Consider the following 17,913-nt stretch of genomic DNA (forward strand, 5'->3'; position numbering starts at 1 on the left):
CTCCCATAGAGATATAAGAATAGAGCGCGTCAGCAGTAGGCTGACGCGTGAGTGGCTGACGCCGGCGGATGAGTTGTAATGCAAAGTAATTGATTTTGACATGAAAATGTATTAAAAACATTCGGATTTTTTGGCGAAGACAGCGGAAAACATGTTCCTTTCTAAAATCATGAAGAAAGAATATGGAAATGATGCGAAATATTTTGTTTATAAGCACGACAGTGTCCAAATTCATGTTTTGGACACTGTCGTGATAAGTACGCGTTACATATTTGATAGGACTGAAAATGTTAAAATGCAATGCTAGATTTATAAATAAACAATCCTCATGTATGATTTAATTAATTGTAATGAAAATAATGGTGTTAAAAAAGTAATATTGCAAATACAGAAGAAATGGTACCTTTAATATTCTTCTTTATCATGTATATGATGAAAATTATGATGAGAATATGTGTCATTAAGCAAGAATTATGGTAAATAAAGTAAAAAATAAAGAAATTATAGTTAAAATAGAAAAGTATCATTGAAACTACAGATATCAATTTTTATACAATTAATTACAATGTTTATTAAGGTTAGGTTTGTATGTTTGTTATGTATACGTACAATATGTGTGTACTTACTTATGAAAACTGCGATCAGAAAATCGGTTTGATTCTTTTTTGCACACGATACACTTTACAGTCATTTTTTAAAAAAACTACACAAAAACATTTGTAAAATCGAAAGCGGTTAATTCCGGCATATTCACTACCATGCTTGTAAGTAAACATGGATGGGCTGCGCGCATGCGTCATTAAACAAGAATGGCACGAGTAACTATGCAGCGTTCTCTTTCTATCCCGCTAACGCCTGTACCTACGGCTTTTGCCCTCTATTCTTATATCTCTATGCTAACTCCCCGTACACTAGCGACACCAACGTCCATTTTCGAGCTGCGGGAACTACGTACCACGTCCATTTTCGAGACCCCCCGTCTCGCCGATAAAATCATATCGTCGAAAGCTTCAAACAAAATGACAAATGCAATTGATCAATTCCGATGGACTAACTGGTCAATTAAGTTAACTGAGCTTGGTGACAGTGGTCCTAATACATTTTCTTATTTTTATTATCACAAGAAAATACAGTATTAAAAAATTCTGAAAAAATTCTCAGAACTTTATGAAAAGAAAATAAACAATTTTGTCTCTTATAGGTTTTTGTAAAATTGATAATATTTGAGAAAAAAATTATTGAAAACCAATATTCGGCCATTTTTAGTAATTAATATCTTGTTAACTATTGCGAAAATGGCGAAATGGTAGAGGACTTTTCGACTCAGTTCGGTTCATTCTACCTGATTCACGATGAATGATTTAGGCTGCGATCCACTTGATGCTACAAACGCTTCGAAGCGTTTGAGCGACCAATCAGAACAAAGAATTTTACGAATTAACTAATCAAAGAATGTTTCGAAGCATTTGTAGCGTCAAGTGGACCGCAGCCTTAATTGGTTAATGACACCCTGTATGAATATAGAGATGAGTATCATTTTCCGATTTTGCGATGTTCCACGCACTTTACTGTGACAATTGCCGTATAAAAAATATTATAATTCTTAAATCACGACTGCTTTTATTATTTAATGATGCTTAAATTGATAAAACAAATATTAAAAATTAATAATTGTTATCGATCTTATATATCTTAAAAATCTTTTACTTTTGAAGGCTTTAAGAAAAATTATTACTAAAGATAACTTCGATCAAGCCTTGATTAATATAATCAATGATTAATTTAATGGATGATTAACTTAATATAAGAAGCGTTTAAATCGAAACTTCTATACAATTCGTTGTCTCTAATCTAATCTTTTTTTTTTGCATGTTAAACAGAAAGTGTAATAATATAATTATATTTGATTAATAATTTTTAACAAAATAGTACAGATTATTTGATAAATTAAGCATCGAATAAATTAATCATGGAATTATTTATTCAAAGTTTGACCGAAATTATTAAAAATCATTTTATATTCCTAATAATACGAGGGTAAGTCCTTAGAAAATCAATAAATCCTTAGAAAATCTGTCAAAGAGCACTCGCAGTGTCACGTCACATTACGCGTGGTTTAATTTCTGTATTAAACGATTAAAGCGACAACCTTTGTATTTTTTGCAAAATGGAAAAAAACGAGTTTTGTGCAGTGATCAAACATCTACATATGAAAGGTTTAACGCGGAAAGAAATCAAAGCCGAGTTGGATAATATTCATAGCACATCTGCATCAGCATTTGCGACTGTATACAATTGGGTAAATGAATTTAAACGTGGTCGTACATCCACATGTGATGCACCTCGTTCGGGACGTCCACCAATTGAAGCTGCTACGCCAGAAATCATCGATAAAGTCCACGATATTGTTTTGACTGATCGACGAGTGAAAGTGCGCGAGCTTATTGAGGCCACAGGCGTATGACATGGCACATGATTTCAATTTTGCACGAACAATTGGGTATGAAAAAGCTATCGGCAAGATGGGTGCCGCGTTTGCTCACTGTGGACCATAAGCGCGACCGTGTGACGGTTTCAAAACAATGTTTGGAGATGTTTCAACGTAATCCAGATGAATTTTTGCGTCGATTCATTACTGTGGACGAAACATGGATCCATTATTTCACACCCGAGATGAAGGAACAGTCAAAACAATGGACTTCACCGGGTGAACCAGCTCCGAAGAAGGCGAAGACCGTGAAGTCGGTTGGAAAGGTGATGGTCACAGTTTTTTGGAATGCACGCTGTATAATTCATATCGATTATCTTCCGTCGAAGCAAACGATCAATGTGATTGACTACGCAGCCTTATTGGACCGTTTCAACAACATTTTAAAGAAAAAATGTCCCCATTTGGTGAAGAAGAAAGTGCTCTTCCATCAAGACAATGCACGGGTTCACACGTGCCCGGCACCGATGGCCAAATTCAACGAATTCCGCTACGAATTGCTTCCCCATCCAGCATATTCGCCAGATTTAGCCCCCTGCGACTATTTCCTGTTTCCGAACCTGAAGAAATGGTTCGGAGGAAAGAGATTCAACACCAGAGAGCAGCTCATCGCCGAGACAGAGGCTTATTTTGAAGGGTTGGACAAATTAAAACCACATTTTTTTCTTTTAAAACGCAAATTCTATGCTTTTAAAAATACAAATTCTCTGCTTTAAAAATACAAATTCTCTGTGCTCTAAAGACACAAATTATATAAGAAAATATTTTGCGCTGTTAAAACAGAGAATTTGTCTCATCGGAACACAGTCATGTCCAAAAGTTAGGTTTTATTGAAGAACTTTTTTTGTTAATAACTTTTTAATGAACAACGAGCAACGGCTAAAATTTGTTCAAGGTCACTCGGGGTCATGACCTTGACAACATGTGTCAAGGTCAAGGTCATTGGAGGATGGTCCCTTATACTGCATAATTTCCTAATGTGTTTTTAGCGGAAGAGTCATTTTGCAATCATTCAAATGTAATGTATCATTTAAATCTGCATATACAAGATTGATAATTTTGAATATTGACTTGACGCATATCGGCATTCATGTATATTGCCTTCCTAGAAATAGGCATAAGTCAAGTCGCCTAGAATTATAAATCTTGGACAGCATTAATTTAAATAATTATAAAATAATTCCGCTCAGTTTCTGCCACCATATTCTGTTAAATAAACAAATTTCATTATGTTTCTACTGGTAGTTTGTCGACAAAAAGTTTGTAGCAGACTTTGGCAAAATCTGTTTTTGATAGATTTCGATAAATTGCTGATTGGAATTTAAAGGATGATAAATATTGAAGGATACTAAAAAATGTTTCTTAAAAAGGTGTCTTATCGGTTTTAAGAAAGTAGTCATTCATTGCAGTTCTACCGCATCGTAATTTGCTCTTTTTATTTTTCTTTTCTTCGTGAATGTATACATATTTCTTGGTAGATCGTTCCTTTGACATATACAAATCTTAGAATCGTCGAAGTTGTCAAAACGGCTTCTTTTCAACTAAGCTTTTCGTCATGTATATAATTTGTTTTCCATATTTGTTTTAATTGTTCCAACGGACAGTCTTAATTTCGCAATTCTATCTGCGCGATGGATTACAACATTTACGCTGATATTCTCTCCAAAGTGGCTCGTATCGCATTTGTTTCAAATGTTTAACCGGCAGTTTTGCGATTGCGATTGCAATAAAATGAAAACACACATACTCTTCTCTTCCAATAATATTTCACCTCGTGCTTGCTCTAACTATTCCAACATCTTTCATCCTGTTAAAAGCAAATGAATCATAAAGAACTAACGATCCTTAAACTACACTCATCCGCAAAAAAAAACGGCCCATCATTTAATACAATTTTTCAACATCTTTTAATAACGATAACTCAACAAACATCGCATTGAACTATTATTCATCTCAATATGATTTTTTGCTGAATTATCACTATTGAAAGATGTTAAAAAATTGTGCTAAATTTTGGCCCATTTTTTTGTGGGTGAATATACCAACTTCGGACATTGAAAGTCCGATGTAGAATGAATTTCCTCGATTCATTCATCTTTCATAGGATGACGTTATGATATCGATGATCGATCGATATACTCTGATATATTCCATAAACTTTGTCTTTCGAGATAAGCGCGAATTTCGTGTGCGCGCCAATCTCGAGAAATCATCTCTTCTGATCAGCTCATTTATATACATATTACATCTACGCGATAACTCGTTTATAAAGTAACAAGAGACATGTGTCATGAATTTTTTTCAGATTCCTACGAGACTTACAATTAGTCTCAACTGTCTTAAAAATAACTGCGAGAATAATTCTAAGCAAGTCTTTGTCTCTCTTTTATTAAAAAGTAAAGAAAAACAGAAGAACGTTCGCGTGTCGTATAGTTTCTTCGCTTTTTTTTTCCGGCGTGATCGAAAGTGTCGCTCGATCAGAACGATGTTTAGGGTGGGAGCATAGAATCTTGTATGCCGCATAGGTAATGTATAATGTATAAAGTATAAAAAAATTAACCAATCAAGTCGTTCCTTTTCAGGAAATAAAAAATTCTGAAAAAAAGATTGATTGATTTTCTTATGCCTTATATGTTATGCGTTATATAAAAATCTGTGCTTCTGCCTTCAGGACCTATCCAGAACAAATAGATTTGTATAGCTGCATAAACATGTACATAAAGGAAAAATATCCAATCGTATTTCTATCGTAAAGACGCATGTAAAATGCGATTGGATGTTTTTTTTATGCATACGTTTATGCGATTATGTAAATTTGTCTGGCTAGACTCTTAAGAACGAAGCACAGACCTTTGCACATAACGCATAATGCATAAGAGGAGAATCGATCAATCAGTCTTTTTTTTTTTAATGAAATGAAAGATTCTGATTGGTCGATTCTCTTATGCTTTATGTATTATGCAAAGCTCTGTGCTTCGCTGTGCTTTTACTCTTCTTGGCAGAAATCAATGTAAGCGTACTCGATTAACGATCAGTCTCACGTTACGGGAGAGATCTTTGAAAAGAAATCGAATTTCCGACGAGAAGCTAATTTTCTCAATCGTTCTATATGCTACACGATTCTCGATTTTGTCTGCGGACACACTACGACTCTCTGCACGTGGTGCAAGTGATATTTTATAATCGTTAGCGTATTTTACGATCACATCGATAAATGTCGTGTTTCTCAAAGAGCAGTTATTTACATAATTAAGGCGCTAGCCGCTTCTTATTCGGATAATCGATTCGTAAGTACTATTTGTTATAGCGCACAATTACGTTCAGTTAGGACAGAGAAAGGAGTACATGTAATCCCTCTCTATCTTTTCAAGTTTTCGTTTTTTTTCACGATGTTCTTAATACTATATATTTCTAATAAAATTGGCACTATTCGAAAAGTGGAAAGCCGGTTTTATGATTGAATGTATGAAGTGAGATCGAATCGCAAATACCTTCGTGTATTTTAAACCAAAAGGAATTTAAGAACCAATTTTTGATTGTCAAAATTATTCAATTTCATTTCGAATAAATGCCTATCATTAGCTTCGAATTAATTGACCTATTTCTTACGGGGATAACGTGTAACGCTGCGACCGTTGCAGTGTTTTTATTAAAATCTTTTAAAACACAATACTCATTACGCGAATATAATCTGTCATTCCTAATAATCATACATAGAACAGTTCGTTAATAAATAGATCGCACTAGTGAAGCGGAGGTACTCGTATGGAAGTTGGCGTTCACCCTGTATATCTGTAATTGGTCGTGGCGAAAGCAATGGATCGGTCAATCAGACTTTTTTTTTTATCGTAATTACGTTTCGTACGGTAAGACAGTGTAATCGTAATTCGGTGATAGAAAGAATAAATGCTATCAAAAAACGTACAGTTAATCATCGAATGCTTCCGTTACTTCTTGATTGCTTAATTGTGTATATCGCCGATAGGATTTGGTGTTTTTTTTTTCTCGAAATTCGACGTTATACAATATCATACGTGGCACATACAGGGTTATATACGAAGGCCATATTTTGTGTATAATAACGGCAGTATTTGGCGCAACGCAGATCAATTATCGAGACGCCTCTTCGACACAAATGGACCTGAGAGTCTCTTCTTCCATCACTCATCCATCTCCATTCAAAATTGAATTGTCCTTCACATTAAAATTTCCTTCAACGGCAACGGATGATTTTGAGAATAAGATTTGTCGTCTCTTTCAAAATAATGTTAAATCGTCCGGCGAAGATACCAAGTCGAACCAGCGAATCTCGATCATACATGTATAGTGAATTCTTGTCTTTCTTGCTCCTTTCTTTGCTGATATCTACAACAAATGATTACGTACATGTTCTTAAAAATATTTAATCAATTCTCTCTTTTTTTCTCTTACTAATTTTTAAATTTCTTGTATTTCGAAAACAATTATATAATAATAATTTTCCGAAAATACTTAAATCAATGAGATATCTAAAATTTATTTTAAAAACTTTTTTCCTCGTCTTGAATATTTGATATTAACTACCTCGGTAAGTAAAAGTTTTATTAAATTATATTTATCTTGGTATTACTATTATTACACGTGTGAAAAAGAATTATATTACTTAAACACATTATATGAAAAACATCAGTATCCAAACAGTCATATATTCTTCCTCAGATTCTATCGTATAGCAATAGTCGCCAAGATATTCTATAGATATACAAGTAAATAAATTTCCGAGGACTAGACCGATCTCAGCTGTTTAGTACTGGGCTGGGCATGCTTGTTTACGGATACTCATGCCGATACCTAGCGAGCATAGATTCGACGGCCTCGATCGGAAGTCTGCCCAAACTGCCGCCGTGACGAGTTCCGGCTGATAAACCTTGCCATTCGCGATCACGTTCGCGATCACGATCACGGTCGCACTCCACGTCGCTCAATTCGCGACTGTCACTGAACCCGCTTGGCGGCAATAGCGTCATATCCTCTACCGAACTGTCAAACAAATCAGCGGATACATTTATCGAGTCAGAAGAAAAATTTTTCTTTAAAGCTTGTGACACCGTTGCCTGAATTAAAAAAAAAAAAAACTGATGAAACGCAACTCTAATCCGATTCATAATTAAATCTCTTATTCATAAGGTAATGTTCCATATAATGATGATCGATTTAATCTCATTATCAAAAAACACCTTTAATGTTATCTAAATTAAATAATAAATATACAGGGTAATGCACGAAATGTCATACCATTTTATTACCTCATTAAAACTATACTTCTAGAGTATTGATTTTTTAACTGTATCAGCAAAGTCTATATTTCGTGGAAATTCTGTTAAGTGGAATTACAAGTTGGACTTGGATGGAGGTGAAGGCGCACCTCAGTTTGTGAAATGCACACGTTGTGGACAGAAGCGTCTTCGGGTCTCTATCACATTCTTTATTCCCACGAAAAACAGCACAACTTTCACTTTATGCTCACATTTTAAATCAACTATCTGTTATCCGCCATTTCACAAACTGGTGTGTGTGCCTTTACTTCCGCCAAATTCTAATTTGTGATGCCACATCTAATAGAATTTCCTCGAAGTACAGAATTTCACACAGTATAAAAAACCGATATTCCACAGGTTTAGTTTAATGAGATAATTAAATATAACATTTTGTACGCCACGCTGTATGTAAATATATATACGTAAATATAGGGGAAGGTTGTACACATATACATACATACAACACATCTTTTATACGTATAAGGATAATTTGTCGAGCATATGAAGACTCAATATATTTTTTAGAAAATGCTTTTATCTTCTTTTATGTAAGAGCAAATGTAGAATTCTCATCCTCAGCATGTAGCATTCTCATCCTTTATCGTATAAAATATGAGGTTCTAGAATGAAGCGTAATAACGTGAAAAATCAATACATCATACAGTATATATTATAACATACTAATATTATCGAGATATATGCATTTTCAGAGTATATGTCATAATATCCATAAAATAAATATAAATATTTATCACTCGTAAAAAATTTCTAATTAATAAATGATTCGCGTCATTGCGCTTCTTTTCCGCGTCGATGTGAAAACGATGAGAGGCTGATATCGAATAGTCAAGACTGAGTGCTATGTGGAAACAAACAAACCTTGGCTACCTGCGAGTAGACCGGCTCGGCTGTCGGCTTCGTCGTCTCGCGAGTGAGGGCGAGCCTTCGTTGTTAGATTCCGTACTCGATTCGACACCTCGCGAAAATACATCTGTAAGGGATCACATTGTTGTATGCAGGTTTATTCGCGTACAGTCAGTTTTCTTGATAATTCATTTTCTACGAGATTTCTTTTTATATCGATAATTGATATAAATTGTAAAGGTAGAAATACATAATAGTACCTCTACAAGGCTTTACTGGCACCCTATAACTAGGCCCGGCGCATTCGCCGCAAGGGCTTCCGGATGTGTCGCTCCCGGAACCTTGTCGACTCGATCGCAGCTTGCTCTCGGCTTCCGCGATGCTCGGAAAGTAGCGTTGCTTGTGCCACCTTGGTGTTTTCGACCTGCGCGTCAAAGAACACCAGAAAGAGGAAGAGAAGAGGAGAAAAATGAAGGCGTAAACGGAAAACGGATCGGTTTTACGAAAAGTCAGAAGTTAAGAAGCGATGGAAGAAGCCAGTTACCTTTCGAATTCGACGCTGGATCTCTCGTAATCGATAGTATTGATGTCCTCGTTCTCCAAATGACCAAAAGTCTTGAACTGCATCGTGTAATCAAGCGTCGCAGTTGTGACCGAACGGTTTTCTCTTCCGGGAACGCTAAACGTAGCGTACGGACTTATCTCATACATTTCTGCGAAGAGTAATAGAGCATTCATGGAAGCTGTATTTACGTTACGCGAATAATTAATCGATTTATGAATCGATATTCATACCAGAACCGTGATCAGCGGATTTGTGATTTTCTTGTTTCACGGGCGAACTAGTGTAAACCTGATGATTACGTCTGTTGTCACGTTCAGCCGTCGATTTGAGTTGTACGGTCGACATACAACTGGATAAGTGATGATGCTGTTGCTGATGCTGTTGTGGAACTATTCCTAATCCAGCCTGCTGTTGCTGTTGTTGTCCCGGTAATATCTCGCCTAAATAATTCGCTCTGTCGAAAAATAACATAAAAAAGTAATTAATAAGAATCTGACGAGTGGTAAATAGTAAATAAATGAGGTGAAATAGAGTTTTAAAAATCAGGAAGTATTACGCTTTACCTGCCGTTACGTTTAAGCATGACATAACCCAGGATAACTGCGGAAACGACTAAAACGATTGCACAGATGAGCGGTACGATGACGTACAAAACTTTGTGATTAGGCACAGTCTTCTTGATATCGTCCTCCATTATTAAATCGTTAGGTGGACCGATACTGACTCCGCTTAGCGTGGTCGTGGCAAATTCCATTTGAGTCTGAGTCGAACCAGCGTCGTTGTGAGCCGTTAAACGTAAACTGTACCACGATGCCGTTTTTAAATCACGAATCACAACATTATCGGTCGCTCTGCTGGCCACCAAAATCCACGGTTCTGTATTGATTCGCCTCCGATACTCAACGGTGTAATATTGAACGGGGCATCCTCCATTAGGCCAAGATAATAAATTCAACTTCACTGACGTGCCATTTGCCGAAATAATATCTCTTTCTTTAGGCAATAGGGGCGCTGGAAAATAAATTAGAGGAAGTTTAATAGCCGTAATTTTAACAAGAAAGTTTATATTAACCTTTCAATTCCCATGCTAATTTTCCTGTAAATATAAATTTCCAAGTGGGGAGACCCCAAAATGTTCTGTGTAATAGCAAGTTTATGATATTAACCATTATATAAAAGTATAGTATATATAATAATATAATTATATTAAATTATATTAAAGTAAAGTCTACAAAAATTATTAAAATCTTCTGGCAGAATTTTTTATTCAGAAAAAATTAATTTTGAGGCAAGCAGTTCGCCACGCTTGGGAGCCGAAAGATTGATCGACACTTGAACTTGATTCTAAGCCAGGGCAATCATATACATAGCTAATTTTAATTGATCGTAAAATATTTTACTTACCAGTGCCCTTCGTTGTTGCACTGATTAGTGGACTCGGATCACCAGTATCGACACGATTATGTGCTGTTAAGTGCGCTAAGTAGGAAGAACCACATTTTAATCCAGAGAGCACGAATTCCGTTTGCTCAGGAGACAAGGCAATTTCTTCCCATCCGCCCTGGTCCCGCTTGTAGCTTAACACATATCCTGGAAAAAAGATAGTTTACTAACAGCTACGTATGTAATACGCAATATTATTAATTTGTTTTCTCAGTACCTTGTATCGTAGCACCGCCATTGTCAGGATGATTCCAACGAAATCTGATACTGTTTGTTGTTGTATATTGCAATTCTAACGACGGTGCTCTGGGTGGCATTACTACGACTAACGAATATGTGATGGAGTCGTCGCCGAATAAGTTACTAGCTGAACAAGTGTAATTTCCTGCAACCGATTGCTCCAATCCTGAAAGATGATCGAAAATATATCATGATAATTTATAGATATTAACTTTGGTAATTATAAATAATTTATAGATGTTAATTTTGCATTCGAATGTCTAGATTCGATATTGTGATTCTGTAAGTAGCGAGAAATAAATTAAAATACGTGATTGTATCTACCGCGTATATTAAGGTGCCCATCGGGCGTAAGCTCATAGTGCCTGCCGGTGCTGATTTGACTGTTTCTGTATGTCCAAATAGGTCGTGGCGTAGGATTTCCAACCACTAAACACGACAGCGTGACCGATGATTTTACAGCTCTTCTTAATACTTGCGAAAACGATGCCACTCTAGCGGGAGCTACGGAATGAATTTAAAGTATAAGACATGCAATAATTAAATAAAAAATCTGAATTCTGAAATTTTGAGATTTTCGGATATATGATTCACAAGCACCTCTAGTATTCGTTGTTTGCGTAACTATGGTGGTTCGTTCTCCTTCTCCAAGACCGGTTGTTGCTGATACCCAGAACTCGTACAATTGCCTAAGAGATTAGAAATCGGTTCATAAAATGCATTGTAATTCATAAAAAAATTGCAATCATGGTAATACCTTTCCACTAGATCTCGTAATTCCATCGTAAGAGTATCTGTGGGCGATGATGGCGGTTCATGCATCGTGTGCGTGTTATGATTTTTAGAGCCAGTTTCTCTGCTATACACAGTATATTTTGAGACATTTCCGTTAGGTTGCAACGGCGGCAACCAGGAAACCAATATACTTTCCGCTGTTAACGCTAATGCTTTAATGCCAGCGGGTGGGCCTGGAACTAAAAAAGATATTAGATTGTTTATTTTACAATCTGATGTAAACAGTTCTTTTTATCTGTTAAAATTGAATTAAACATCTCACCATCTTCTTCCGTCATGCAGAAGATTGGTGGACTCAATGCTCCATCACCCGCGCCTGTATAAGCCAATACCTTGATGGAATAATTTGTGTACTTATATAACGTATGCAAATAAGTATCCATGCTGGAAGTTCTTTTAACTTCACCAACCGTTGATATATCCACTGCGATAAAAAATTAATTAATATCTAGTAACGTGTTATAAAATGTCTTAATCTTTTACGAACATTTATCTCCATCAGTCTTCTGAAATACTCACTATTATCAGTAGGAACCGGCCTGTAATAGACTTTGTATCCTTGAATAATTCCACCATGCTGATGAGGTGGAGGCGCATTCCAAGATACTTTGACGCTTTGGGAAGACAATGGGACGCATGTTACTTGAGTTGGTGGTGTTTCCGGTACTACGAATGCGAATAGAAATTGAAATATATATACATTGTTGCTTTCTTCGTACGAATAAATAATTTTTCATTCTTGCTTTACCTCCTTCTTGTGTAGTACCCACGATGGGAGCACTAGCTGGTCCGCTGGCTATACTGTTGAAGGCTCTGATTGAAATGTCATATTTCGTAAATTTTCTTAAACCAGTTAGCTGCACCTTTGTCGTCGCCCAACCATTTACAGTTAAACTTTTACTTTGATTGACACCCGAAGTCGATGACGAATGTTCTGACCACGTCACTATGTATCCTAGCAAATCCCCGTTGCACGATTCTTTTGGAGGAGGCTAAAAAAGTACGTAAATATTATACTTTTAATTTTTTCGATTTTTTTATAATATTGAGACATGATTCAGCTTAATAAAATATTAATGTTTATGTTTAATAGAATATTAATGTTAAAAGTATTCTTAAATTATCTCTGAATTGGCATTACTTACTTGCCAACTGACCATGAGCTCTCCAGGCCCGGCGGATTGCACCTTGATGTTTTGCGGTGGTTCAGTAGGTGCTATTACAGATAGCAATGTTATACAATACATCAAGGTTTCAGTCATGCGATCGCATTGTCATATGAGGCATTTACCTTCCTCCTGAGTCTTCGCTACGACAGGTTCCGTAGGTCCGCTCGCGTCGATAGAGTTTATGGCGAATATCCTAAAGGTATAGGTGACAGCCGGATGAAGACCACCGACCAGAGCTACCTCTTGGTCATCGCCGGTGGTTTCGAACGGAGATAAGCCTAGAATTGATATGAGTTATAGAAGGGGACGAAGAGCCGCGATATCGATCGGGCGATATGTGGACAAACCATTTTGAGTTGGATGTATAGAATTACCGCTACTCGAGCTTCCTGGAGTGTACGTGACATTGTGCGTTTTAACGGGATTCCAATCGTCGGTCATACCGTGGCTCAGCGAGCGATACTGTATCACGTAATTTCTTATAGGGCTGTTTCCGTCGAAGGCTCGCTTCCATAATAACCGTATTGATCGAGAACCGATCTCTATTACTTCGAGTCCGGCTGGAGGATCTGGCCTTTCTATAAAATACAAACAAGATTTAAAGCGTCTTTGTTATCTTACACGTCAATTAGATGTGTGTTATAATAAAAAATAACTCCATACAAAATTAAAAAATTCAACGATAGAAATGTGTACTTTACCTTGGACTGCTAAATAGATCAAATGTTCGCTTCTTCCGTAAGCGTTATCAGCGGTACATCTGTAGACTCCGGAATCTTGCCGATCACTATTTGCGACAGATAATTGGGATTTCAGGCCGTTATCAGTCTTTATTTGACCGATACTTAGTCTGTGATTGCTCATATCCAATCGATCACTGTTGTGCATCCATTGCACCTCTATAGGATTATCACCAATCACAGTGCAATCAATAGTTACGGATTCTCCACGGCGAATTGTTACATTTTTGCTCTGAAATTCGAATCTCGCCGGTTCTACAAAGATACAAATTATTACAAATTTTAATTTACTGCTTATTTAGCAGGCTTATACTAGTAGTAATATATTTCCAAATATCATTAAATGAAACGAGATTATTGGATAAAAATAAACCTATCGATTCTTAGAGATTTTAAGATTACCATGAAAAAAGAAACGCTTCTTTTTGTTATTGAATTGAAATATTTTTTATTAATATAATTATATAATTTTTTAAATTACATAATTTTATATTATTTCTCTCTAACCATGTTTTTAAAAAAATATAAATCCATAAAGTGTCGAATTAATTAATATTTTTATTGGATTTTTTTGCAATATATTCAGATTTTTAGGTTTTATATTGCTCTTCATCGTTAATTGGTTTATAATTTGAATATGAATCGTATTCTTACCATGCACCGACACATATATCACTTTGCTTAATCCGGATCCGATGCCATTGTTAGCCCTGCATAGATAGTAACCCTCATCTTGCGGACCGGCGGAAGCCGTCCACAAAGACCCATTAGGCAATATCGTGAGTCTACCATCCGAACCATCGACTAGCGGCTGATAGTCGTTGGACGTTCTGCCTCTGGCACGTAGCCACGTAATACGCGGCGGTGGAAAACCTTTGGCTTCGCAATGGACATTTAACGGATTGCCCAAAAGAGTCGCCACGTCTAACGGTTCGAATATCCATTGAGGAGGTACTTTTACCAAAAGTTCGGCCGTATGGTTCACTTTCGCAGCACTATTCGTGGCCACGCAGGTGTATTTGCCGCTGTGCCGCGACGACAGTTCCTTGAAGACGAGGAGACTAAAAAATTCAGCTCCTCGCTCTTCGATCTATCCGGCAAAAATACGATCATGATAGAAATATGATTTATATGAAATGTAGATATGTATTGCGCTATTTTTATTATGCTAATGAGATAGTAGAAAAAATACATAATTTCCGAATCAGAGACACAAGAATTCGAGAAATGAAAGATATTCTCCTTTGTATATTGTAAAACTATATAAAATCTCTGTTTTCTCACATACTGTTTTTTAAATTTTATCTTACTGAATTTCCATTTGTTTGAAGAACGTTATTCACAAAGACTGAATGTCTTTCACAAGAATTTTATTTCTAAAAAAATACGGATTTTTGTTTTCAAGGGATGAAACTTTCGAAGAAAAATAGGTATGAAAAAATAAAAAATTAGTTTTTATAGGTAAAATATGTGCATAGTTCTAAAATGAAGTTGCAGTTTGCTTTACTTTTTTATCTTTCGTTGTCGGAGACACAGAAAATAAAGAGAAGAGAGAAATTAGAGAGTGTAGAGAAAAAATATCGAACATTCTTCATATAGAACTAAACTTTATAAAGTGAGGTAATGCTTACGCGAAGGGAAGAAGGTAGTGGCTCGCCGTCTTTCAACCAGGAAATGTAGATTGGAAGATCGCCCGACGTCACGCTACAAGTCACTTGAGCACGACTGCCTTCTTGCGAATTTGCGGGAAAGCTGAAGGGACTCATTACTGGAGGACCTGCAAAATACGCACAAACGGAAGAGTTATGTTATGTGTTGCTATATTATACTACGATATCCAAACTTCGAGAGTCCTTTTTGTTTTGGGAGATATGGCAAAGTTCAGTGGGGCATGAAAAGACGTCACAGACACCCTCTTGCAGATCAGTATTCTGAGACGCGTGCTACGAGTCGAACGCAAATCTTCAGATGTAGGTCAATGTCCTAAAAGGACATCTATGAGAAGGACACCCTCTATGAACAGTACACTCGTCCATCTTTTATCTTTTAAATAAAGAAACTTAATTAATTATTTAAGAGTAAATCTTATGCAATTTTAAACGATGGAGAATTGAAAGAGCAATTTCTTCAAATAAAAAAATTATTATTTATGTATTATACAAATTTTTTCGAAAGCATAATAATAATAATAATGACGTGCATAATAATAATAATAACGTGATTTTGAAGTGAATGCATGTATACGCGTGTGGATGATTCGTGGATGTTACATTTGTGCAAAGAATATCAATTAGAATTTTGTTGAGAGTGTTTTAACCTTTAACTTCTCTGGTTGGATATTATAATTTCATTATATAATAAAAAAATCTATTAAACGTCAACCTAATTAGTTCTACACTAAAAAAATGTACTAAATTTTAATAAATATTTATTTGAATAGTATATATACTAATTAAATATTTACTAACAGTAAACATATATTTATTTGGTATACAAGAACCATTAATTTGATTTAACTATTATTTTTTTTATTAAGTAAATATGTAGTTATTGTAAGTAAATGTTTCGTTAGCACTATTTAAAAAAATACGTATTAAGATTTAGTAAATTTTTTTCAGTGTACTTGTTATGCTATTATTACTCTTATGTACTTTCTCACTTACTATTAACAGTTAGTAATATATCTCTGTTGGCAGTCTCCCCAGAACTTGCTCGAACTATACATGTGTAAGTTCCGGCATCATTCGGATCGACCGTGAGGATTGTAAGGTGGCCCTCACTGTCGACCCGCTGCCTGATGTCAAAGGGCAATTCGGCACCACCTCGGGTCCATCCGACCGATGTGATCGGATATCCTGAATAAGGACACGCTATTGTAATGTCGATTCCGGCGATGGCGCGAACCGGGCCGATCGATCGGATGTACGGTGGTCCTAAAAATAATTTCTTATTATAAGAGTGTCCCGATGTGAACTCTCTTCCACAAATTAAATTAATTCTTGCGCTTATTCGAGACTCACATATTCCATTAAAAATTTCTATGCTACACAGTATTGTTCTCGATAGTTTTTGCTATTTAATTCTGGATATAACTTTAATAGATCTGTTTAGCACATTTGTGATTATATGTGCGATATTGTGGAAATACAGATTTAGCCGAGTTTATTCGTAAAAAGTGTCCTATTTAAAAATTAATTTACATTTTAATATGTGATATTATATTTATATATATAATATAAAATTATTATCTGCATGTCGTACCGTAAATATTCAATCTAGCTTTGTGCTCGACGGTCGCCAGAGTATTGGACGCCACACATGCGTACAAGCCACCATCCTCTGCTCCCGCCGATGAAATGTTTAAATGACTGATCACGTCACCCGATTGATCCACATATTGGCCTATCGCGTATCTACGCGCATAGTTCCTGATTAGAAGATAGAGCGATATAACGCTGATACATCAGAACATAGGTACGATCTACCTGTGCCCAGTCGCAATCTGGCTTAATGGTTCACCATCGAGTAGCCACGTAAAGGATGGCGTCGGTGAACCGGTAGCAGAACATCGCAGAGATACCGGCGGGCCTGGTCGTAATGCCTGCTCGATAAACGTGTACTGCAGTTCCGGAACCGTATCTAAAAATAAATCGTTTTCGAACATTCGTTTTTTTAAACGAGAATGAAACCAGTTTTCTAAATTTATATAGAGGGAAAGCATTATATAAACTAGTGATGTAAGAATAGATAGAAACGGCCAAATAAAAGTACACTATAACAGATATAAAAAACGGCGTATGATACGTTCGCTGATACCTCCGAGTTTGAGTTCGGCAGTGGCCTGAGCATTTTCCTTGTCGCTCCTCACCAAACATTGATACATCCCTTTGTCCCTGCGACCAACAGAGCCTATTACGAGCACCAAGGGAGCCAACAATCTGATCCTTGTATCCTGCGCGGTCAATACTGGCATACCGTCATGTAGCCACTCAACGCTCTCAACCGGATATCCTTCGACCGTGCAGTTCATCGTAGCGGTCTCGCCGGAATTAATGACCTATGAATGACGACAAGCGAATCCATTTGAATCTCGCAGTCGGACCAATTCGCGTTTATCTGCACGATTTTTAAGTGTGCAATAAAACTAATGGCCTCGAGAGAGTAGCTTTTGTTAAGTTAATGATGCATATTTTTATATTTGATATTTTATATTAAATACCATAAATTAATGGCTTAATTATTATTTAATAATATTTTATTAAATATTAATTTTATATAATTGAAAGAAAGAGAGAAAAAGGGAGAAAGAAAA

General features: G+C 36.1%; 3 protein-coding genes across 3 annotated transcripts in view; 1 reads left to right on the forward strand and 2 right to left on the reverse strand.

Moving 5' to 3' along the window:
- Positions 1 to 868, reverse strand: part of LOC108731043 (nucleolar MIF4G domain-containing protein 1 homolog) — a 6,071-nt gene extending 5,203 nt beyond the window's left edge. Inside the window, exon 1 of the mRNA XM_018461094.1 lies at positions 627 to 868. The gene's annotated coding sequence lies outside the window, so the exon portion shown is untranslated. The remainder of the gene's footprint in view (positions 1 to 626) is intronic.
- A 1,293-nt stretch (positions 869 to 2,161) lies between these two features.
- On the forward strand, positions 2,162 to 5,241 carry LOC108731035 (histone-lysine N-methyltransferase SETMAR-like). The gene is given in 3 exon segments (XM_018461082.1): positions 2,162 to 2,459; positions 2,462 to 3,125; positions 5,160 to 5,241. Coding segments are annotated over 3 exon segments (1,038 nt in total). The 5' UTR covers positions 2,162 to 2,167.
- Positions 5,121 to 17,913, reverse strand: part of Dscam3 (Down syndrome cell adhesion molecule 3) — a 56,448-nt gene continuing 43,655 nt past the window's right edge. The window contains exons 8-32 of the mRNA XM_018461114.1: positions 17,418 to 17,658; positions 17,087 to 17,240; positions 16,863 to 17,014; positions 16,265 to 16,534; positions 15,233 to 15,378; positions 14,256 to 14,691; positions 13,563 to 13,856; positions 13,209 to 13,439; positions 12,984 to 13,139; positions 12,838 to 12,908; positions 12,441 to 12,684; positions 12,212 to 12,358; positions 11,955 to 12,116; positions 11,655 to 11,871; positions 11,498 to 11,586; positions 11,222 to 11,401; positions 10,875 to 11,063; positions 10,619 to 10,804; positions 9,778 to 10,225; positions 9,445 to 9,668; positions 9,194 to 9,362; positions 8,910 to 9,073; positions 8,674 to 8,776; positions 7,319 to 7,507; positions 5,121 to 6,853 (exon numbers count right to left, since the gene is read on the reverse strand). Coding sequence (XP_018316616.1) covers positions 6,802 to 6,853; positions 7,319 to 7,507; positions 8,674 to 8,776; positions 8,910 to 9,073; positions 9,194 to 9,362; positions 9,445 to 9,668; positions 9,778 to 10,225; positions 10,619 to 10,804; positions 10,875 to 11,063; positions 11,222 to 11,401; positions 11,498 to 11,586; positions 11,655 to 11,871; positions 11,955 to 12,116; positions 12,212 to 12,358; positions 12,441 to 12,684; positions 12,838 to 12,908; positions 12,984 to 13,139; positions 13,209 to 13,439; positions 13,563 to 13,856; positions 14,256 to 14,691; positions 15,233 to 15,378; positions 16,265 to 16,534; positions 16,863 to 17,014; positions 17,087 to 17,240; positions 17,418 to 17,658 — 4,914 coding nt within the window. The 3' untranslated portion in view covers positions 5,121 to 6,801. The remainder of the gene's footprint in view (positions 6,854 to 7,318; positions 7,508 to 8,673; positions 8,777 to 8,909; positions 9,074 to 9,193; positions 9,363 to 9,444; positions 9,669 to 9,777; positions 10,226 to 10,618; positions 10,805 to 10,874; positions 11,064 to 11,221; positions 11,402 to 11,497; positions 11,587 to 11,654; positions 11,872 to 11,954; positions 12,117 to 12,211; positions 12,359 to 12,440; positions 12,685 to 12,837; positions 12,909 to 12,983; positions 13,140 to 13,208; positions 13,440 to 13,562; positions 13,857 to 14,255; positions 14,692 to 15,232; positions 15,379 to 16,264; positions 16,535 to 16,862; positions 17,015 to 17,086; positions 17,241 to 17,417; positions 17,659 to 17,913) is intronic.

Source organism: Mycetomoellerius zeteki, unplaced genomic scaffold (assembly GCF_001594055.1).
Source record: "Mycetomoellerius zeteki isolate Tzet28-1 unplaced genomic scaffold, Tzet1.0 scaffold99, whole genome shotgun sequence".
NCBI lineage: Eukaryota > Metazoa > Arthropoda > Insecta > Hymenoptera > Formicidae > Mycetomoellerius > Mycetomoellerius zeteki.